Genomic DNA, 18763 nt, shown 5'->3' on the forward strand with positions numbered 1-18763 from the left:
ATAAGGGGTAATTATATCTTAGTTGGGATCAATTACAGGTACTGTTTTATTATTACAGAGAAAAGGGAATCATTTAACCATTAAATAAACCCAATAGGGCTGTTCTGCCCCCAATAAGGGGTAATTATATCTTAGTTGGGATCAAGTACAGGTACTGTTTTATTATTACAGAGAAAAGGGAATCATTTAACCATTAAATAAACCCAATAGGGCTGTTCTGCCCCAATAAGGGGTAATTATATCTTAGTTGGGATCAAGTACAGGTACTGTTTTATTATTACAGAGAAAAGGGAATCATTTAACCATTAAATAAACTCAATAGGGCTGTTCTGCCCGCAACTTTAGTCTCCATATTGTCATTACCATTTGCAATGATAGAGAATGATACGTCTGAATGATTGTAAGCAGCAGTCCTGCCCTGCTTTATGGCTGAGATTCTAGCTATCTGTATAACAGAGCATTCTGTCACAGTGGCACAGATCCTATCTGATCCCCCCCCCATTGTAAGCGGCAGTCCTGCCCTGCTTTATGGCTGAGATTCTAGCTATCTGTATAACAGAGCATTCTGTCACAGTGGCACAGATCCTATCTGATCCCCCCATTGTAAGCAGCAGTCCTGCCCTGCTTTATGGCTGAGATTCTAGCTATCTGTATAACAGAGCATTCTGTCACAGTGGCACAGATCCTATCTGATCCCCCCCCCCCCCATTGTAAGCGGCAGTCCTGCCCTGCTTTATGGCTGAGATTCTAGCTATCTGTATAACAGAGCATTCTGTCACAGTGGCACAGATCCTATCTGATCCCCCCATTGTAAGCGGCAGTCCTGCCCTGCTTTATGGCTGAGATTCCAGCTATAATATATTTCTATTTCAAACAAACCACACCACATTTTTAACAATAAAACTTTATTGTCTATTATAAATAGCTTAATTTGTTATTTATTTACACTTCAAGTTGCAAAAAGAAAAAACAGTATTTTCCACCATCACCAACATTCGTCGCCTCTTAAAAACCGCGAAGAAGAAAAGTAGGAAACATAGAGCCGAAAGCCCCGGCAACCGTTCCTCGCACTCACCGATACTACAATAAAAAATACAGCAGGCAACTGTCTGACGTTTGCTACACGGTAGCAAAGGAATCAAGTAGTGACTTCTTAACCCATTGAGCGCCGAGTAGGCTGTGCTGCATTGTAAAGGCTCTGGCGTCGGACCCCCCGACGCAGTTCGGGTTCTTCTGCGAGTCCCCCCCGGGGGCACGGATGCCTTTGGCCGTGGGTGCATGCTGGGAGTTGTAGTCGTGCCGTCGCCATCTTGCTCTGCTGTCTCCATATTGTTCTACTGGCAGCCCCCTCTCTACCTGCAACTCCCAGTACCCCGCTCTATGCAATGCCCCAGTACCCCCTAGAGGCAACTCCAAGCGCCCCACTAGGTTGTTATAATAACGTTCTTTTGGTAGTTCGTTATCGTCCAACGTTGGCCGCTGCAGTTCTGCAGGACGACCTCGTAACCGTACAGTTTGTCGATGTTTTCCACGATTTCCAGGCAGCGCTTGGATTTCTTGTTTTGGATCGGGCCCCCCTGTGGGTTTAAAAAGAAAAAAATAAATGTCGTAAGTGATTGGGATTCACTGTCAATTGATATAAATGCGCAGTTTGCATATGAAGGGGTCTTGTAACCCATAGCAACCAATTAAACCAAACTGGTCAGCTGTTTATTCATATACAGAGGCTGCTAAATCTCCACCATGGGGAAAGTCATACCCCCGAGTGGATCAACTTGCCTCGGCCTACTGCCCCCAGGGCTTCAGTGATCTCTGATAGGCGCACATTTACGTAGCAAATTCCTTGTAGACATTTTTGACATTTACTAGTGGGTTTTCGCCAGTACTTGATATGTCCGATATTGTTTCTCGATAAACTTTTCCTCCGAGAAATTCAGCAGGTTTGATCTGTCGATTACTATTGAGTCCTATAGAAGGGTTCATTCATCATTGTTTTCTATTTCACCCAGTTTCAAGGGGAAATTAATCCCATCATTGTTTCCTATTTCACCCAGTTTCAAGGGAAATTAATCCCATCATTGTTTCCTATTTCACCCAGTTTCAAGGGAAATTAATCCCATCATTGTTTCCTATTTCACCCAGTTTCAAGGGAAGTTAATCCCATCATTGTTTCCTATTTCACCCAGTTTCAAGGGAAATTAATCCCATCATTGTTTCCTATTTCACCCAGTTTCAAGGGAAGTTAATCCCATCATTGTTTTCTATTTCACCCAGTTTCAAGGGGAAGTTAATCCCCTCATTATTTTCTATTTCACCCAGTTTCAAGGGAAGTTAATCCCATCCTTGTTTTCTATTTCACCCAGTTTCAAGGGGAAGTTAATTCCATCCTTGTTTTCTATTTCACCCAGTTTCAAGGGAAGTTAATTCCATCCTTGTTTTCTATTTCACCCAGTTTCAAAGGGAAGTTAATCCCATCCTTGTTTTCTATTTCACCCAGTTTCAAGGGAAATTAATCCCATCCTTGTTTTCTATTTCACCCAGTTTCAAGGGAAATTAATCCCATCCTTGTTTTCTATTTCACCCAGTTTCAAGGGAAGTTAATCCCATCCTTGTTTTCTATTTCACCCAGTTTCAAAGGGAAGTTAATCCTATCATTGTTTCCTATTTCACCCAGTTTCAAGGGGAAGTTAATCCTATCATTGTTTCCTATTTCACCCAGTTTCAAGGGGAAATTAATCCCATCATTGTTTCCTATTTCACCCAGTTTCAAGGGGAAGTTAATTCCATCCTTGTTTTCTATTTCACCCAGTTTCAAGGGAAGTTAATCCCATCATTGTTTTCTATTTCACCCAGTTTCAAGGGAAGTTAATCCCATCATTGTTTCCTATTTCACCCAGTTTCAAGGGGAAGTTAATTCCATCCTTGTTTTCTATTTCACCCAGTTTCAAGGGAAGTTAATCCCATCCTTGTTTTCTATTTCACCCAGTTTCAAGGGAAGTTAATCCCATCATTGTTTCCTATTTCACCCAGTTTCAAGGGGAAGTTAATCCTATCATTGTTTCCTATTTCACCCAGTTTCAAGGGAAGTTAATTCCATCCTTGTTTTCTATTTCACCCAGTTTCAAGGGAAGTTAATCCCATCCTTGTTTTCTATTTCACCCAGTTTCAAGGGGAAGTTAATCCTATCATTGTTTCCTATTTCACCCAGTTTCAAGGGAAGTTAATCCCATCCTTGTTTTCTATTTCACCCAGTTTCAAAGGGAAGTTAATCCCATCATTGTTTCCTATTTCACCCAGTTTCAAGGGGAAGTTAATCCTATCATTGTTTCCTATTTCACCCAGTTTCAAGGGGAAGTTAATCCCATCATTGTTTTCTATTTCACCCAGTTTCAAGGGAAGTTAATCCCATCATTGTTTTCTATTTCACCCAGTTTCAAGGGGAAGTTAATCCCATCATTGTTTTCTATTTCACCCAGTTTCAAGGGAAGTTAATCCCATCATTGTTTTCTATTTCACCCAGTTTCAAGGGGAAGTTAATCCCATCATTGTTTTCTATTTCAACCAGTTTCAAGGGGAAGTTAAACCCATCATTGTTTTCTATTTCACCCAGTTTCAAGGGTAAATTAATCCCAGCATTGTTTTCTATTTCACCCAGTTTCAAGGGTAAATTAATCCCAACATTGTTTTCTATTTCACCCAGTTTCAAGGGTAAGTTAATTCCATCATTGTTTTCTATTTCAACCAGTTTCAAGGGGAAGTTAAACCCATCATTGTTTTCTATTTCACCCAGTTTCAAGGGGAAGTTAAACCCATCATTGTTTTCTATTTCACCCAGTTTCAAGGGTAAATTAATCCCATCATTGTTTTCTATTTCACCCAGTTTCAAGGGTAAATTAATCCCAACATTGTTTTCTATTTCACCCAGTTTCAAGGGTAAATTAATCCCAACATTGTTTTCTATTTCACCCAGTTTCAAGGGTAAATTAATCCCAACATTGTTTTCTATTTCACCCAGTTTCAAGGGTAAATTAATCCCATCATTGTTTTCTTTTCACCCAGTTTCAAGGGGAAGTTAATCCCCTCATTATTTTCTATTTCACCCAGTTTCAAGGGGAAGTTAATCCCATCATTGTTTTCTATTTCACCCAGTTTCAAGGGGAAGTTAATCCCCTCATTATTTTCTATTTCACCCAGTTTCAAGGGGAAGTTAAACCCATCATTGTTTTCTATTTCACCCAGTTTCAAGGGGAAGTTAATCCCCTCATTATTTTCTATTTCACCCAGTTTCAAGGGGAAGTTAATCCCATCATTGTTTTCTATTTCACCCAGTTTCAAGGGGGGTTAATCCCATCATTGTTTTCTATTTCACCCAGTTTCAAGGGGAAGTTATGCCCCTCATTGTTCTCTATGTCACCCATTTTCAAGTGGAAGTTAATCCCATCATTGTTTTCTATTTCACCCAGTTTCAAGGGGAAGTTAATCCCATCATTGTTTTCTATTTCACCCAGTTTCAAGGGGAAGTTAATCCCCTCATTATTTTCTATTTCACCCAGTTTCAAGGGGAAGTTAATCCCATCATTGTTTTCTATTTCACCCAGTTTCAAGGGGGGTTAATCCCATCATTGTTTTCTATTTCACCCAGTTTCAAGGGGAAGTTATGCCCCTCATTGTTCTCTATGTCACCCATTTTCAAGTGGAAGTTAATCCCATCATTGTTTTCTATTTCACCCAGTTTCAAAAGGAAATTAATCCCATCATTGTTTTCTATTTCACCCAGTTTCAAGGGGAAGTTAATCCCATCATTGTTTTCTATTTCACCCAGTTTCAGCCCCATAGTTTCAGGTGACTCCCCAGTAATATAAAAAGCCGGAGTGGGACAACATTCATTCTCCTGCTATGGGTTAATGCTTAGTAGTGAGGGGCCCCTTGGGTAAGGCAGGGGCCACTGTGAAGGCTAGAGGACTGATACTGGGATTAGAAACCAGTGTCTAAATCCAAACTGGGGCCCTGAGACATAAGTGTAGGGGGGCAATGACCAGTCCTATGCTGTAACGTTTCCAGTTGGAGCCCCCATCAGAAATTAAGGCCAGTCCAAACTAGCAGACCCCTCCCCTTAAGGAGGTCCCAATTAGTCACCTATTGGCCACCTAGGACTCTGTGCAGAGAAAAAATGGCCAGTAGATGAAGTACCCCCCCCCCCAGTTCCATACCAGTCACATTTTTATACTTCTTGGGGGCCCTGATTGCAGTACCCCCCCCCCCCATTATGGGGGGTACTGTTGGGGGGGGTAGGTAGGGCCCAAGTTTAATATGAAATTGCAGCCTTTTCCCCCCCCCCCCCAGGAGCCATAAGAACTGAGAAAATACAGAGCGGCCAGCGAGGAACGGAAAGTGCTAAGTGGATTAATAGGAAAGAGATTTCCTCCGATCCCCAGGGAAGGTAGAAGGTAAGTGCTAAAGATAGATCCCCCCATGCCGAGCCCCCAGACTTCACTTTCTCTTACTCCTCCATTAACACCTCCCTTCCAGCCTCTCGGGGGGAGTCATCGGTGGGTAAAAATGTCATTTAAAGACTGTGGAAAATGTTACTGAAATAACTCAATATTATCCCAAACCTGCGTTACTGGCTGTATATCTGTAACCCATGTAGTGAGGGAGGGAGCTTTCACTCTAAGGGGAGAGAATAGGGCCATCTGATTGGATATTGGGATGTTGTATCAGGAGTCAGAACCAGCAGTGCAGGGAAGGGAAAGGGACAGACACAGTGACAGTTACACATAACTATAAACCCAGTGAGAATGAGGGATGAATGGGTATTGGGGAGTTGTATCAGGAGTCAGAACCAGCAGTGCAGGGAAGGGAAAGGGACAGACACAGTGACAGTTACACATAACTATAAACCCAGTGAGAATGAGGGATGAATGGGTATTGGGGAGTTGTATCAGGAGTCAGAACCAGCAGTGCAGGGAAGGGAAAGGGACAGACACAGTGACAGTTACACATAACTATAAACCCAGTGAGAATGAGGAATGAATGGGTATTGGGGAGTTGTATCAGGAGTCAGAACCAGCAGTGCAGGGAAGGGAAAGGGACAGACACAGTGACAGTTACACATAACTATAAACCCAGTGAGAATGAGGGATGAATGGATATTGGGGAGTTGTATCAGGAGTCAGAACCAGCAGTGCAGGGAAGGGAAAGGGACAGACACAGTGACAGTTACACATAACTATAAACCCAGTGAGAATGAGGAATGAATGGGTATTGGGGAGTTGTATCAGGAGTCAGAACCAGCAGTGCAGGGAAGGGAAAGGGACAGACAATGAGCGCATTCGGCGCAGGGATGCGACACCTCGGACGCCGGTGATTCCGTGTAGATAAGTTCGGTGCATTTGCAGCACTTGCCGTTGATCCTCGGGGAAACATGATAGGAGGGTTTCAGTTTTCGTTATTTGTTAAGTGCTGAATCGGTCCCTGTGGCCAATGAAATTCCTGCGCAGGAATCCGGGGCGGCCGACCTCGTTCTCACAAGGACAGAACAATAAGCCGCGGATCCACAGAGAGAAGCCCAGATATTTGTCCCCAACCCCAGTAGGTTGTGTTATAGAGCCCAGAACCTACCGACCCAGAGCTTCTGGTTCATGTGCTGGTTCTGCCCTATATACTGGATCCCTCCGTGTCTCCCCATTCTGTATGTACCCCTCACCTTCCCCTCAGTCTGGGCAGGGTCCCTCTGTGGCTCCCCATTCTGTATGTGCCCCTCACCTTCCCCTCTGTCTGGGCAGGGTCCCTCTGTGGCTCCCCATTCTGTATGTGCCCCTCACCTTCCCCTCTGTCTGGGCAGGGTCCCTCTGTGGCTCCCCATTCTGTATGTGCCCCTCACCTTCCCCTCTGTCTGGGCAGGGTCCCTCTGTGGCTCCCCATTCTGTATGTGCCCCTCACCTTCCCCTCAGTCTGGGCAGGGTCCCTCTGTGGCTCCCCATTCTGTATGTGCCCCTCACCTTCCCCTCTGTCTGGGCAGGGTCCCTCTGTGGCTCCCCATTCTGTATGTGCCCCTCACCTTCCCCTCTGTCTGGGCAGGGTCCCTCTGTGGCTCCCCATTCTGTATGTGCCCCTCACCTTCCCCTCTGTCTGGGCAGGGTCCCTCTGTGGCTCCCCATTCTGTATGTGCCCCCCACCTTCCCCTCTGTCTGGGCAGGGTCCCTCTGTGGCTCCCCATTCTGTATGTGCCCCTCACCTTCCCCTCTGTCTGGGCAGGGTCCCTCTGTGGCTCCCCATTCTGTATGTGCCCCCCACCTTCCCCTCTGTCTGGGCAGGGTCCCTCTGTGGCTCCCCATTCTGTATGTGCCCCCCCTCTGTCTGGGCAGGGTCCCTCTGTGGCTCCCCATTTTGTATGTGCCCCCCACCTTCCCCTCTGTCTGGGCAGGGTCCCTCTGTGTCTCCCCATTCTGTATGTGCCCCTCACCTTCCCCTCTGTCTGGGCAGGGTCCCTCTGTGTCTCCCCATTCTGTATGTGCCCCTCACCTTCCCCTCTGTCTGGGCAGGGTCCCTCTGTGTCTCCCCATTCTGTATGTACCCCTCACTGTCACAACCTCAGGGCCGTGAGTTCCCAGACATAGGGCAGGACCCAAAGAGCAAACAGTTGGTATCACAGGATGAGGCGTTTATTGGAGAAATGGCAAGTAGCCATTAGCAGGTTCCCATAAGCCAGTAGGTGGTAGCCAGCCTGCACTCTTGTTCCTTAGGGAGTAGGGAAATACACACAGTTGGGGGGAATCTTCTTGCCGCAGCTAAGGTAGATTCCAGGGAACACAGGGGAGGGGGTCCTGCCGTAGCTAAGGTTACACCCCAGACAAAAGGCTCCTTGGAACTCTTGGCAGCCACCTTTGTAGCCAGAAAGGGAGCAGCCCCTGTCGTAAAACCAAAACAGGATTTGACTCCTTCTGCCAACCCAAAGGCAGCTTCCAGAGGGGCCAATCATAGCTAATCCCACTGGGCCTATGGGGAGCCACCTAGGGAGCATGCCCAGTTCAGTCTTTTGCATTTACTAGACAGAGCACTGCTCTCACAAGGGGTAACTATGTGTATTGTGTCACTATGGGGTCTGGCTCTGTGTGCCCTCACAATAGGGGCAATTACATGGGGAGGGCCAGACAGAGCCGGCTGGATACACACAATACACACCTAGATGAGATTAACCTACACAATGCATCTGCTATAACAGGTAGGAGGGGGGCAGGGGGTACATTTCAGCATAAACAGAAATATCTAATAGTTTCATCCAACTTATACAGTTTGTTATGTCACATTTCTCCCCCTTCCCAAATAGTGAGCCTGCTGGGGGCCTACACAGGTTCCCAGCAGCCTCACTAGCCAATTCCCATAAAGCAAAAGTCTTTAGTTCCTTGGGGGGGGGCAGATTGGCAAAACAGGAATAACAAGATGGGGTGTAAACAGAACCCACAGGATCTAAGAGGGATATTTCAGGGCGGCCGTCATTAACCCTCTCTCCTCCATATGGGCGACCCTGTAAATGTCACAGTTCTGGCCTCCAGGACAATAAAGGGGCCTTCCAGGGAGAAGGGAACAATCCCAGGGGGTACAGTCTGTATTCCCCCCCCAAGCAGTCAGGCCAAGGTGACTCATCTTCAAGTGACCCCAATGACCAGTGGACCCCAAAGAGTATTAGACAAATGTTTATCCCCCTGTCTTTTCTTTAATTCTAAGTTCCACCCAACCTCTCTCAAGGCCCCGGTCCCTGTAACATTACACAATGGGGGACCCCTCCATCTGGGAGATATTGTAGGGACAGCACGGGGACTCACCAGTGTTTTATTTCTCTGTGGGGTAATTCTCTGGCCTTGTTGTCTGCCAGAGGGGGTTTCCGGAACAACTGCCCTGGTTACACGTTGTGCTTTTCGGGTGCCCCTTACTCCATTCCCAGAACTGACTGCTCTGATAGACATTGGGGAATCCTGAGCAATGCTTTCCTCTTGGTCCTGTTCCTCTCCAGCCAGCAACAACTCAGGTAGTGGGGAATCCTCATCTCTTCCCTCCTTGGAGATTTTTTCAAACTGAGCAGCTCCAGGCTCCACACAATTAGGGATTTGGCTTGGGGAGGCCTCAGCCTCTGCCAAGCTTTTAAAGTGGCAGCACCTACTCTCCGGTTCTGCCAGCCCAGGGGTAACGCAACCACTGAACTCTAAACAAACAGGGTTTTCACTTGGGGAGGCCTCAGCCTCTGCCAAGCCTTTAAAGTGGCAGCACCCACTCTCCGGTTCTGCCAGCACAGGGGTAACGCAACCACTGGACTCCATACAGACAGGGATTTCACTTGGGGAGGCCTCAGCCTCTGCCAAGCCTTTAAAGTGGCAGCACCCACTCTCCGGTTCTGCCAGCCCAGGGGTAACGCAACCACTGGACTCCATACAGACAGGGATTTCACTTGGGGAGGCCTCAGCCTCTGCCAAGCCTTTAAAGTGGCAGCACCCACTCTCCGGTTCTACCAGCCCAGGGGCAACGCAACCACTGGACTCCATACAGACTGGGATTTCACTTGGGGAGGCCTCAGCCTCTGCCAAGCCTTTAAAATGGCAGCACCCACTCTCCGGTTCTACCAGCCCAGGGGTAACACAACCACTGGACTCCATACAGACTGGGATTTCACTTGGGGAGGCCTCAGCCTCTGCCAAGCCTTTAAAATGGCAGCACCCACTCTCGGGTTCTGCCAGCCCAGGGGTAACACAACCACTGGACTCCTCACAAACAGGGATTTCACTTGGGGAGGCCTCAGCCTCTGCCAAGCCTTTAAAGTGGCAGCACCCACTCTCCGGTTCTGCCAGCTCAGGGGCAACACAACCACTGGACTCCATACAGACTGGGATTTCACTTGGGGAGGCCTCAGCCTCTGCCAAGCCTTTAAAGTGGCAGCACCCACTCTCCGGTTCTACCAGCCCAGGGGTAACGCAACCACTGGACTCCATACAGACTGGGATTTCACTTGGGGAGGCCTCAGCCTCTGCCAAGCCTTTAAAGTGGCAGCACCCACTCTCCGGTTCTGCCAGCTCAGGGGCAACACAACCACTGGACTCCATACAGACTGGGATTTCACTTGGGGAGGCCTCAGCCTCTGCCAAGCCTTTAAAGTGGCAGCACCCACTCTCCGGTTCTACCAGCCCAGGGGTAACGCAACCACTGGACTCCTCACAAACAGGGATTTCCCTTGGGGACCAAAATAAAGTTGTTTGGGAAGCTTCTTGTTCCTCCCCCACCCCGGCACTGACTGTACTGGGGGGTAAGTGAAAGTCTTTTGGACCTACAGTACCAAGACATGGCTGTGCCTGCTGAAAACCCCAAAAAGATGGTGCACATACCCTCAGTGCTTCCTTGTGTTGGTTTTCCAATTCCTGGATACTCCCATACTCTTTTATCAATTCCAGTTCCTGATACACCAGGTCAGCAAGCCATTCCCTCCGTTCCTCTGTATCATTCATTCCTATATAAAAGAAGCGCTGTGCATAGAGGGTATGGAATTCCCCCTCTGGGTTACCCACAAAGGTGCTATAGTCACAGAAATTCAGCCTCTCCCATTGGCCGTGCCATTCCGCCAAGCTACAGGGAAGCGGGAGCACTGTATAGGGACTGTGCCAATATCTCCCACCTGGTTGGTGCATGGTGCGCTGCAGAACATAGTACCCATCCTCCAGGTCTGCCTCTCCTGCCACTAACTGCCCTACTCCATATGCCAGACCCTCATCCCCAGATAGTCCCAGTGACTCACATCTCAGCCAGAACAGGGTCCTCTCTCTGGGATCAGTAGGGATCTCTGGAGTCCAGGAGTAATCCATGCAAGCAAAGAGATCCAATGGGTCAGCGTAGAATCCAGGTGGGGTGCTCATGGTGCCTTTTGGGTCCTGGGATCCTATCCCACTGCTGCCACCAAATTATGTCACAACCTCAGGGCCGTGAGTTCCCAGACATAGGGCAGGACCCAAAGAGCAAACAGTTGGTGTCACAGGTAAGGCGTTTATTGGAGAAATGGCAAGTAGCCATCAGCAGGTTTCCATAAGCCAGTAGGTGGTAGCCAGCCTGCACTCTTGTTCCTTAGGGAGTAGGGAAATACACACAGTTGGGGGGAATCTTCTTGCCGCAGCTAAGGTAGATTCCAGGGGAACACAGGGGAGGGGGTCCTGCCGTAGCTAAGGTTACACCCCAGACAAAAGGCTCCTTGGAACTCTTGGCAGCCACCTTTGTAGCCAGAAAGGGAGCAGCCCCTGTCGTAAAACCAAAACAGGATTTGACTCCTTCTGCCAACCCAAAGGCAGCTTCCAGAGGGGCCAATCATAGCTAATCCCACTGGGCCTATGGGGAGCCACCTAGGGAGCATGCCCAGTTCAGTCTTTTGCATTTACTAGACAGAGCACTGCTCTCACAAGGGGTAACTATGTGTATTGTGTCACTATGGGGTCTGGCTCTGTGTGCCCTCACAATAGGGGCAATTACATGGGGAGGGCCAGACAGAGCCGGCTGGCTACACACAATACACACCTAGATGAGATTAACCTACACAATGCATCTGCTATAACAGGTAGGAGGGGGGCAGGGGGTACATTTCAGCATAAACAGAAATATCTAATAGTTTCATCCAACTTATACAGTTTGTTATGTCACACTCACCTTCCCCTCTGTCTGGGCAGGGTCCCTCTGTGGCTCCCCATTTTGTATGTACCCCTCACCTTCCCCTCTGTCTGGGCAGGGTCCCTCTGTGGCTCCCCATTTTGTATGTACCCCTCACCTTCCCCTCTGTCTGGGCAGGGTCCCTCTGTGGCTCCCCATTTTGTATGTGCCCCCCACCTTCCCCTCTGTCTGGGCAGGGTCCCTCTGTGGCTCCCCATTCTGTATGTGCCCCTCACCTTCCCCTCTGTCTGGGCAGGGTCCCTCTGTGGCTCCCCATTCTGTATGTGCCCCCACCTTCCCCTCTGTCTGGGCAGGGTCCCTCTGTGGCTCCCCATTTTGTATGTGCCCCCCACCTTCCCTCTGTCTGGGCAGGGTCCCTCTGTGGCTCCCCATTCTGTATGTGCCCTCACCTTCCCCTCTGTCTGGGCAGGGTCCCTCTGTGGCTCCCCATTCTGTATGTGCCCTCACCTTCCCCTCTGTCTGGCCAGGGTCCCCTGTGGCTCCCCATTCTGTATGTGCCCCCACCTTCCCTCTGTCTGGGCAGGGTCCCTCTGTGGCTCCCCATTTTGTATGTGCCCCCCACCTTCCCCTCTGTCTGGGCAGGGTCCCTCTGTGTCTCCCCATTCTGTATGTACCCCTCACCTTCCCCTCTGTCTGGGCAGGGTCCCTCTGTGGCTCCCCATTCTGTATGTGCCCCTCACCTTCCCCTCTGTCTGGGCAGGGTCCCTCTGTGGCTCCCCATTCTGTATGTGCCCCTCACCTTCCCCTCTGTCTGGGCAGGGTCCCTCTGTGGCTCCCCATTCTGTATGTGCCCCTCACCTCCCCTCTGTCTGGGCAGGGTCCCTCTGTGGCTCCCCATTCTGTATGTGCCCCTCACCATCCCCTCTGTCTGGGCAGGGTCCCTCTGTGGCTCCCCATTCTGTATGTGCCCCTCACCTTCCCCTCTGTCTGGGCAGGGTCCCTCTGTGGCTCCCCATTCTGTATGTGCCCCCCACCTTCCCCTCTGTCTGGGCAGGGTCCCTCTGTGGCTCCCCATTCTGTATGTGCCCCCCTCTATCTGGGCAGGGTCCCTCTGTGGCTCCCCATTTGTATGTGCCCCCCACCTTCCCCTCTGTCTGGGCAGGGTCCCTCTGTGGCTCCCCCATTCTGTATGTGCCCCCCCTCTGTCTGGGCAGGGTCCCTCCTGTGGCTCCCCATTTTGTATGTGCCCCCCACCTTCCCCTCTGTCTGGGCAGGGTCCCTCTGTGTCTCCCCATTCTGTATGTGCCCCTCACCTTCCCCTCTGTCTGGGCAGGGTCCTCTGTGTCTCCCCATTCTGTATGTGCCCCCCCTCTGTCTGGGCAGGGTCCCTCTGTGGCTCCCCATTCTGTATGTGCCCCCCACCTTCCCCTCTGTCTGGGCAGGGTCCCTCTGTGGCTCCCCATTCTGTATGTGCCCCCCCTCTGTCTGGGCAGGGTCCCTCTGTGGCTCCCCATTCTGTATGTGCCCCCCCTCTGTCTGGGCAGGGCCCCTCTGTGGCTCCCCATTCTGTATGTGCCCCCCCTCTGTCTGGGCAGGGTCCCTCTGTGTCTCCCCATTCTGTATGTGCCCCTCACCTTCCCCTCTGTCTGGGCAGGGTCCCTCTGTGGCTCCCCATTCTGTATGTGCCCCCCCTCTGTCTGGGCAGGGTCCCTCTGTGTCTCCCCATTCTGTATGTGCCCCCCCTCTGTCTGGGCAGGGTCCCTCTGTGGCTCCCCATTCTGTATGTGCCCCCCACCTTCCCCTCTGTCTGGGCAGGGTCCCTCTGTGGCTCCCCATTCTGTATGTGCCCCCCCTCTGTCTGGGCAGGGTCCCTCTGTGGCTCCCCATTCTGTATGTGCCCCCCTCTGTCTGGGCAGGGCCCCTCTGTGGCTCCCCATTCTGTATGTGCCCCTCCCTTCCCTCTGTCTGGGCAGGGTCCCTCTGTGTCTCCCCATTCTGTATGTGCCCCTCACCTTCCCCTCTGTCTGGGCAGGGTCCCTCTGTGGCTCCCCATTCTGTATGTGCCCCCCTCTGTCTGGGCAGGGTCCCTCTGGGTCTCCCATTTTGTATGTGCCCCTCACCTTCCCCTCTGTCTGGGCAGGGTCCCTCTGTCTCCCCATTCTGTAATGTGCCCCTCACCTTCCCCTCTGTCTGGGCAGGGTCCCTCTGTGTCCTCCCCAGTCTGTATGTGCCCCCCACCTTCCCTCTGTCTGGGCAGGGTCCCTCTGTGGCTCCCATTCTGTATGTGCCCCCCTCTGTCTGGGCAGGGTCCCTCTGTGGCTCCCCATTCTGTATGTGCCCCCCCTCTGTCTGGGCAGGGTCCTCTGTGGCTCCCCATTCTGTATGTGCCCCCCCTCTGTCTGGGCAGGGTCCCTCTGGGTCTCCCCATTTTGTATGTGCCCCTCACTTCCCCTCTGTCTGGGCAGGGTCCCTCTGTGCTCCCCATTCTGTATGTGGCCCCTCACCTTCCCCTCTGTCTGGCAGGGTCCCTCTGTGGCTCCCCATTCTGTATGTGCCCCCCACTCTTCCCCTCTGTCTGGCAGGTCCCTCTGGGCTCCCCATTCTGTATGTGCCCCCCTCTGTCTGGGCAGGGTCCCTCTGTGGCTCCCCATTTTGTATGTGCCCCCCACCTTCCCTCTGTTCTGGCAGGGTCCCTCTGTGGCTCCCATTCTGTATGTGCCCCCCCCTCTGTCTGGGCAGGGTCCCTCTGTGGCTCCCCATTTTGTATGTGCCCCCCCACCTTTCCCCTCTGTCTGGGCAGGGGTCCCTCTGTGTCTCCCCATTTCTGTATGTGCCCCTCACGCTTCCCCTCTGTCTGGGCAGGGTCCTCTGTGTCTCCCCATTCTGTATGTGCCCCCCTCTGTCTGGGCAGGGTCCCCTCTGTGGCTCCCCATTCTGTATGTGCCCCCCACCTTCCCTCTGTCTGGCAGGGTCCCTCTGTGGCTCCCATTCTGTAATGTGCCCCCTCTGTCTGGGCAGGGGTCCCTCTGTGGCTCCCCATTCTGTATGTGCCCCCCCTCTGTCTGGGCAGGGCCCCTCTGTGGCTCCCCATTCTGTATGTGCCCCCCCTCTGTCTGGGCAGGGTCCCTCTGTGTCTCCCCATTCTGTATGTGCCCCTCACCTTCCCCTCTGTCTGGGCAGGGTCCCTCTGTGGCTCCCCATTCTGTATGTGCCCCCCTCTGTCTGGGCAGGGTCCCTCTGTGTCTCCCCATTCTGTATGTGCCCCCCCTCTGTCTGGGCAGGGTCCCTCTGTGGCTCCCCATTCTGTATGTGCCCCCACCTTCCCCTCTGTCTGGGCAGGGTCCCTCTGTGGCTCCCCATTCTGTATGTGCCCCCCTCTGTCTGGGCTAGGGTCCCTCTGTGGCTCCCCATTCTGTATGTGCCCCCCCTCTGTCTGGGCAGGGCCCCTCTGTGGGCTCCCCATTCTGTATGTGCCCCTCACCTTCCCCTCTGTCTGGGCCAGGGTCCCTCTGTGGTCTCCCCATTCTGTATGTGCCCCTCACCTTCCCCTCTGTCTGGGCAGGGTCCCCTCTGTGGCTCCCCATTCTGTATGTGCCCCCCTCTGTCTGGGCAGGGTCCCTCTGGGTCTCCCCATTTTGTATGTGCCCCCTCACCTTCCCCTCTGTCTGGGCAGGGTCCCTCTGTGTCTCCCCATTCTGTATGTGCCCCTCACCTTCCCCTCTGTCTGGGCAGGGTCCCTCTGTGTCTCCCCCAGTCTGTATGTGCCCCCCACCTTCCCCTCTGTCTGGGCAGGGTCCCTCTGTGGCTCCCCATTCTGTATGTGCCCCCCTCTGTCTGGGCAGGGTCCCCTCTGTGGCTCCCCATTCTGTATGTGCCCCCCCTCTGTCTGGGCAGGGTCCCTCTGTGGCTCCCCATTCTGTATGTGCCCCTCACCTTCCCCTCTGTCTGGGCAGGGTCCCTCTGTGTCTCCCCATTCTGTATGTGCCCCTCACCTTCCCCTCTGTCTGGGCAGGGTCCCTCTGTGTCTCCCCAGTCTGTATGTGCCCCTCACCTTCCCCTCTGTCTGGGCAGGGTCCCTCTGTGGCTCCCCATTCTGTATGTGCCCCCCCTCTGTCTGGGCAGGGTCCCTCTGGGTCTCCCCATTCTGTATGTGCCCCTCACCTTCCCCTCTGTCTGGGCAGGGTCCCTCTGTGTCTCCCCAGTCTGTATGTGCCCCTCACCTTCCCCTCTGTCTGGGCAGGGTCCCTCTGTGGCTCCCCATTCTGTATGTGCCCCTCACCTTCCCCTCTGTCTGGGCAGGGTCCCTCTGTGGCTCCCCAGTCTGTATGTGCCCCTCACCTTCCCCTCTGTCTGGGCAGGGTCCCTCTGTGGCTCCCCAGTCTGTATGTGCCCCTCACCTTCCCCTCTGTCTGGGCAGGGTCCCTCTGTGGCTCCCCAGTCTGTATGTGCCCCTCACCTTCCCCTCTGTCTGGGCAGGGTCCCTCTGTGGCTCCCCAGTCTGTATGTGCCAATATTGCAGAGTAAATGGAAATAAATTCACTTTGTCCATTAAAAAACCCCTCCGTCTATAAACCCCCCCCCCTTCCCATTACCCCGGCCGTTTCTGCCCCATCCGACTCCTGAATAACCCGGAGCCGTCGGCCCATTTGCCGAAATTGATGGAAATGACAAGGCGCTGCCGCCGGTGCCAATATAACCCCCCCCCGTATCACGTCCCGCCTGCAGAAAGTGCCGACTTCTCATTCCAGTAAATAAATAATTACTTTTTCATTATGCAAATCAGCTTCCAGCTTTTCATCTGCTTTTTTTATTGGTGAGAGAATTAACGAGCAAAACTCATAAAATATCAACCTCTCCCTGTAATAACTGTCATCTGGGTCCCATTAGCGCCGATTTGCCGCCGGAACTACTTTCCCTCCTGCATTGTGCCTGGGCGCCCAACCCGGCTAATGTCTGGCTGCTTGGCCAGCGGCTGATTGGTCGGATACCCCGAGCCTGGGATTATATATAAAGGCCGAAGAGATAATGGGGGTTCAGGTATTAAACATACAGTTTGGGGGGTTCTGACAGAATTATCCATACGGCCGAGAGGCAGAAGCTGCTGCGCGGGTTCCATAACGAGCCCCCGCGCCTGACGAGCCGCTGTTTAATTAAATGGGATTCTGGAAAGGTCAATGGATGTCTAATAAGGGGCGGCGGCACTTGCTCTGGAACGCTCGTTAGCGCGGGATTATTTGCATTTCTTTCATTTCAATAATTAGTCGCTTCTGCCAGCGGCGCGGCAACTTGGGGCACGGCAGGGATGGGGGGCAATAAATCCCCTGATTGATTCAGCCACAAGTGCATTAATGAGGTTGGGCACTGATGTTGGGGATCAGGCTCACAGTCGGGGTTCCATCCCACAGGGGTTCAGTTGGGTTGCCCCTCCCCTACCTGCTATAACTGCCCCTGCCCTTCTGGGAAGGTTCCCACTAGATGTTGGGACAGTGTTGCTGGGAGTTGCTCCCATTCAGCCACAAGGGCATTAGTGAGGTTGGGCAGTGATGTTGGGGATCAGGCTCACAGTCGGGGTTCCATCCCACAGGGGTTCAGTTGGGTTGCCCAACCCTACCTGCTATAACTGCCCCTACCCTTCTGGGAAGGTTCCCACTAGATGTTGGACAGTGTTGCTGGGAGTTGCTCCCATTCAGCCACAAGGGCATTAGTGAGGTTGGGCAGTGATGTTGGGGATCAGGCTCACAGTTGGGGTTCCATCCCACAGGGGGTCAGTTGGGTTGCCCAACCCTACCTGCTATAACTGCCCCTACCCTTCTGGGAAGGTTCCCACTAGATGTTGGGACAGTGTTGCTGGGAGTTGCTCCAATTCAGCCACAAGGGCATTAGTGAGGTTGGGCACTGATGTTGGGGATCAGGCTCACAGTCGGGGTTCCATCCCACAGGGGATCAGTTGGGTTGCCCAACCCTACCTGCTATAACTGCCCCTACCCTTCTGGGAAGGTTCCCACTAGATGTTGGGCCATTGGTTCAGCCACAAAGGCATTAGTAGCTTATTGGGGCCCCATTTTACTTGTTGCCAGGTTACCACTCAGGGGACCCAGGTAACCAGTGGGCTCATCATTGACGCTCCCCTGGGGGAGGGGCCTATTAACTTAATACTATGGGACCAAGGGCTGCCATCAGTAATCACAGGGCCCTATACTACTCCCCCCTAGGGGAACCCTAATTGTTAGCCCAATGAGTCCCTGCCGAGCTCAGTATATAACCTGCGCGGTGCGGCAATTTGCGTTACGAGAAAGCGCGAATCACTGGAGCGTAAGACATCAATTAATCCGGCGTGGCTTGGTTACGCTCATTAGTTCTGTGGCTCCCAGCATGCAATCTTCCCTGCATCGCATTATGTAGCGCAGGAACAACGCGGCCGCAGTCGCACCGGGCGCCACCGAGGGGTCGTTAAACCCAGCACGTCCTTAATTATTCCTTTCAGGTTGGTATTAATCATACGCCATCAAAGCGTGACTGCGCCATTAGGCTCAATTAAACGCCTGGATATTGGGTCCCCGCCGCCTCCAACCAATCAGATCTTTGCTTTTTGATATCTAACTTGTAGGTGACTGTTCAAATCTAAATGCTGATTGGTTGCTATGGGCAATGATAATTATCTTCAGACATCAAAAACATGCCCTCAAGTTGGTAGCGTTTGTCCTGCCTCAGCCATTGGCATAGCGAGATCCAAGGCCTCTCCAGGCAGCAGTGTTGTAAATGTAACTAAGGCCGGGCCAGACTAGAACTCTCACCATTACAAGCTCATTTTAATGTTCTGGGGCTTTAAATATACACAACCTACTTACTGCAGCCTGAATTCAGGGAGGGTACAGTCTCCTCACCACTAGGGGGCGACCCATAATGTGCCAAATCCCAGGTCCCAGTGCCACAGGCAGTGAAGAGTAGGTATGTAGTGGGGCAGTAAGTGGGCAGACCATGGGCCTTATCTTACCTTCTCAATTGCCCCAAAGAGACCACCAGTCACCTGTGACCCCTGGGGGGGAAGGTCCTGTCAACAAGTACTTTTTGGCCCCAATAGAAAAAAAATGTCCCATGAATTGTAATGTCCGCCATGTTTCATTTG

At 51.9% G+C, this 18763-nt stretch overlaps 1 protein-coding gene across 1 annotated transcript in view; it reads right to left on the reverse strand.

The window, feature by feature from the left end:
• Positions 1–888: 888 nt before the first annotated feature.
• The window catches only part of galnt18 (polypeptide N-acetylgalactosaminyltransferase 18), a 231821-nt gene continuing 213946 nt past the window's right edge, over positions 889–18763 (reverse strand). Inside the window, exon 11 of the mRNA XM_031900397.1 lies at positions 889–1577. Within this exon, the coding sequence (XP_031756257.1) occupies positions 1425–1577 (153 nt within the window). The 3' untranslated portion in view covers positions 889–1424. The remainder of the gene's footprint in view (positions 1578–18763) is intronic.

Source organism: Xenopus tropicalis, chromosome 4 (genome assembly GCF_000004195.4).
Source record: "Xenopus tropicalis strain Nigerian chromosome 4, UCB_Xtro_10.0, whole genome shotgun sequence".
Lineage (NCBI taxonomy): Eukaryota > Metazoa > Chordata > Amphibia > Anura > Pipidae > Xenopus > Xenopus tropicalis.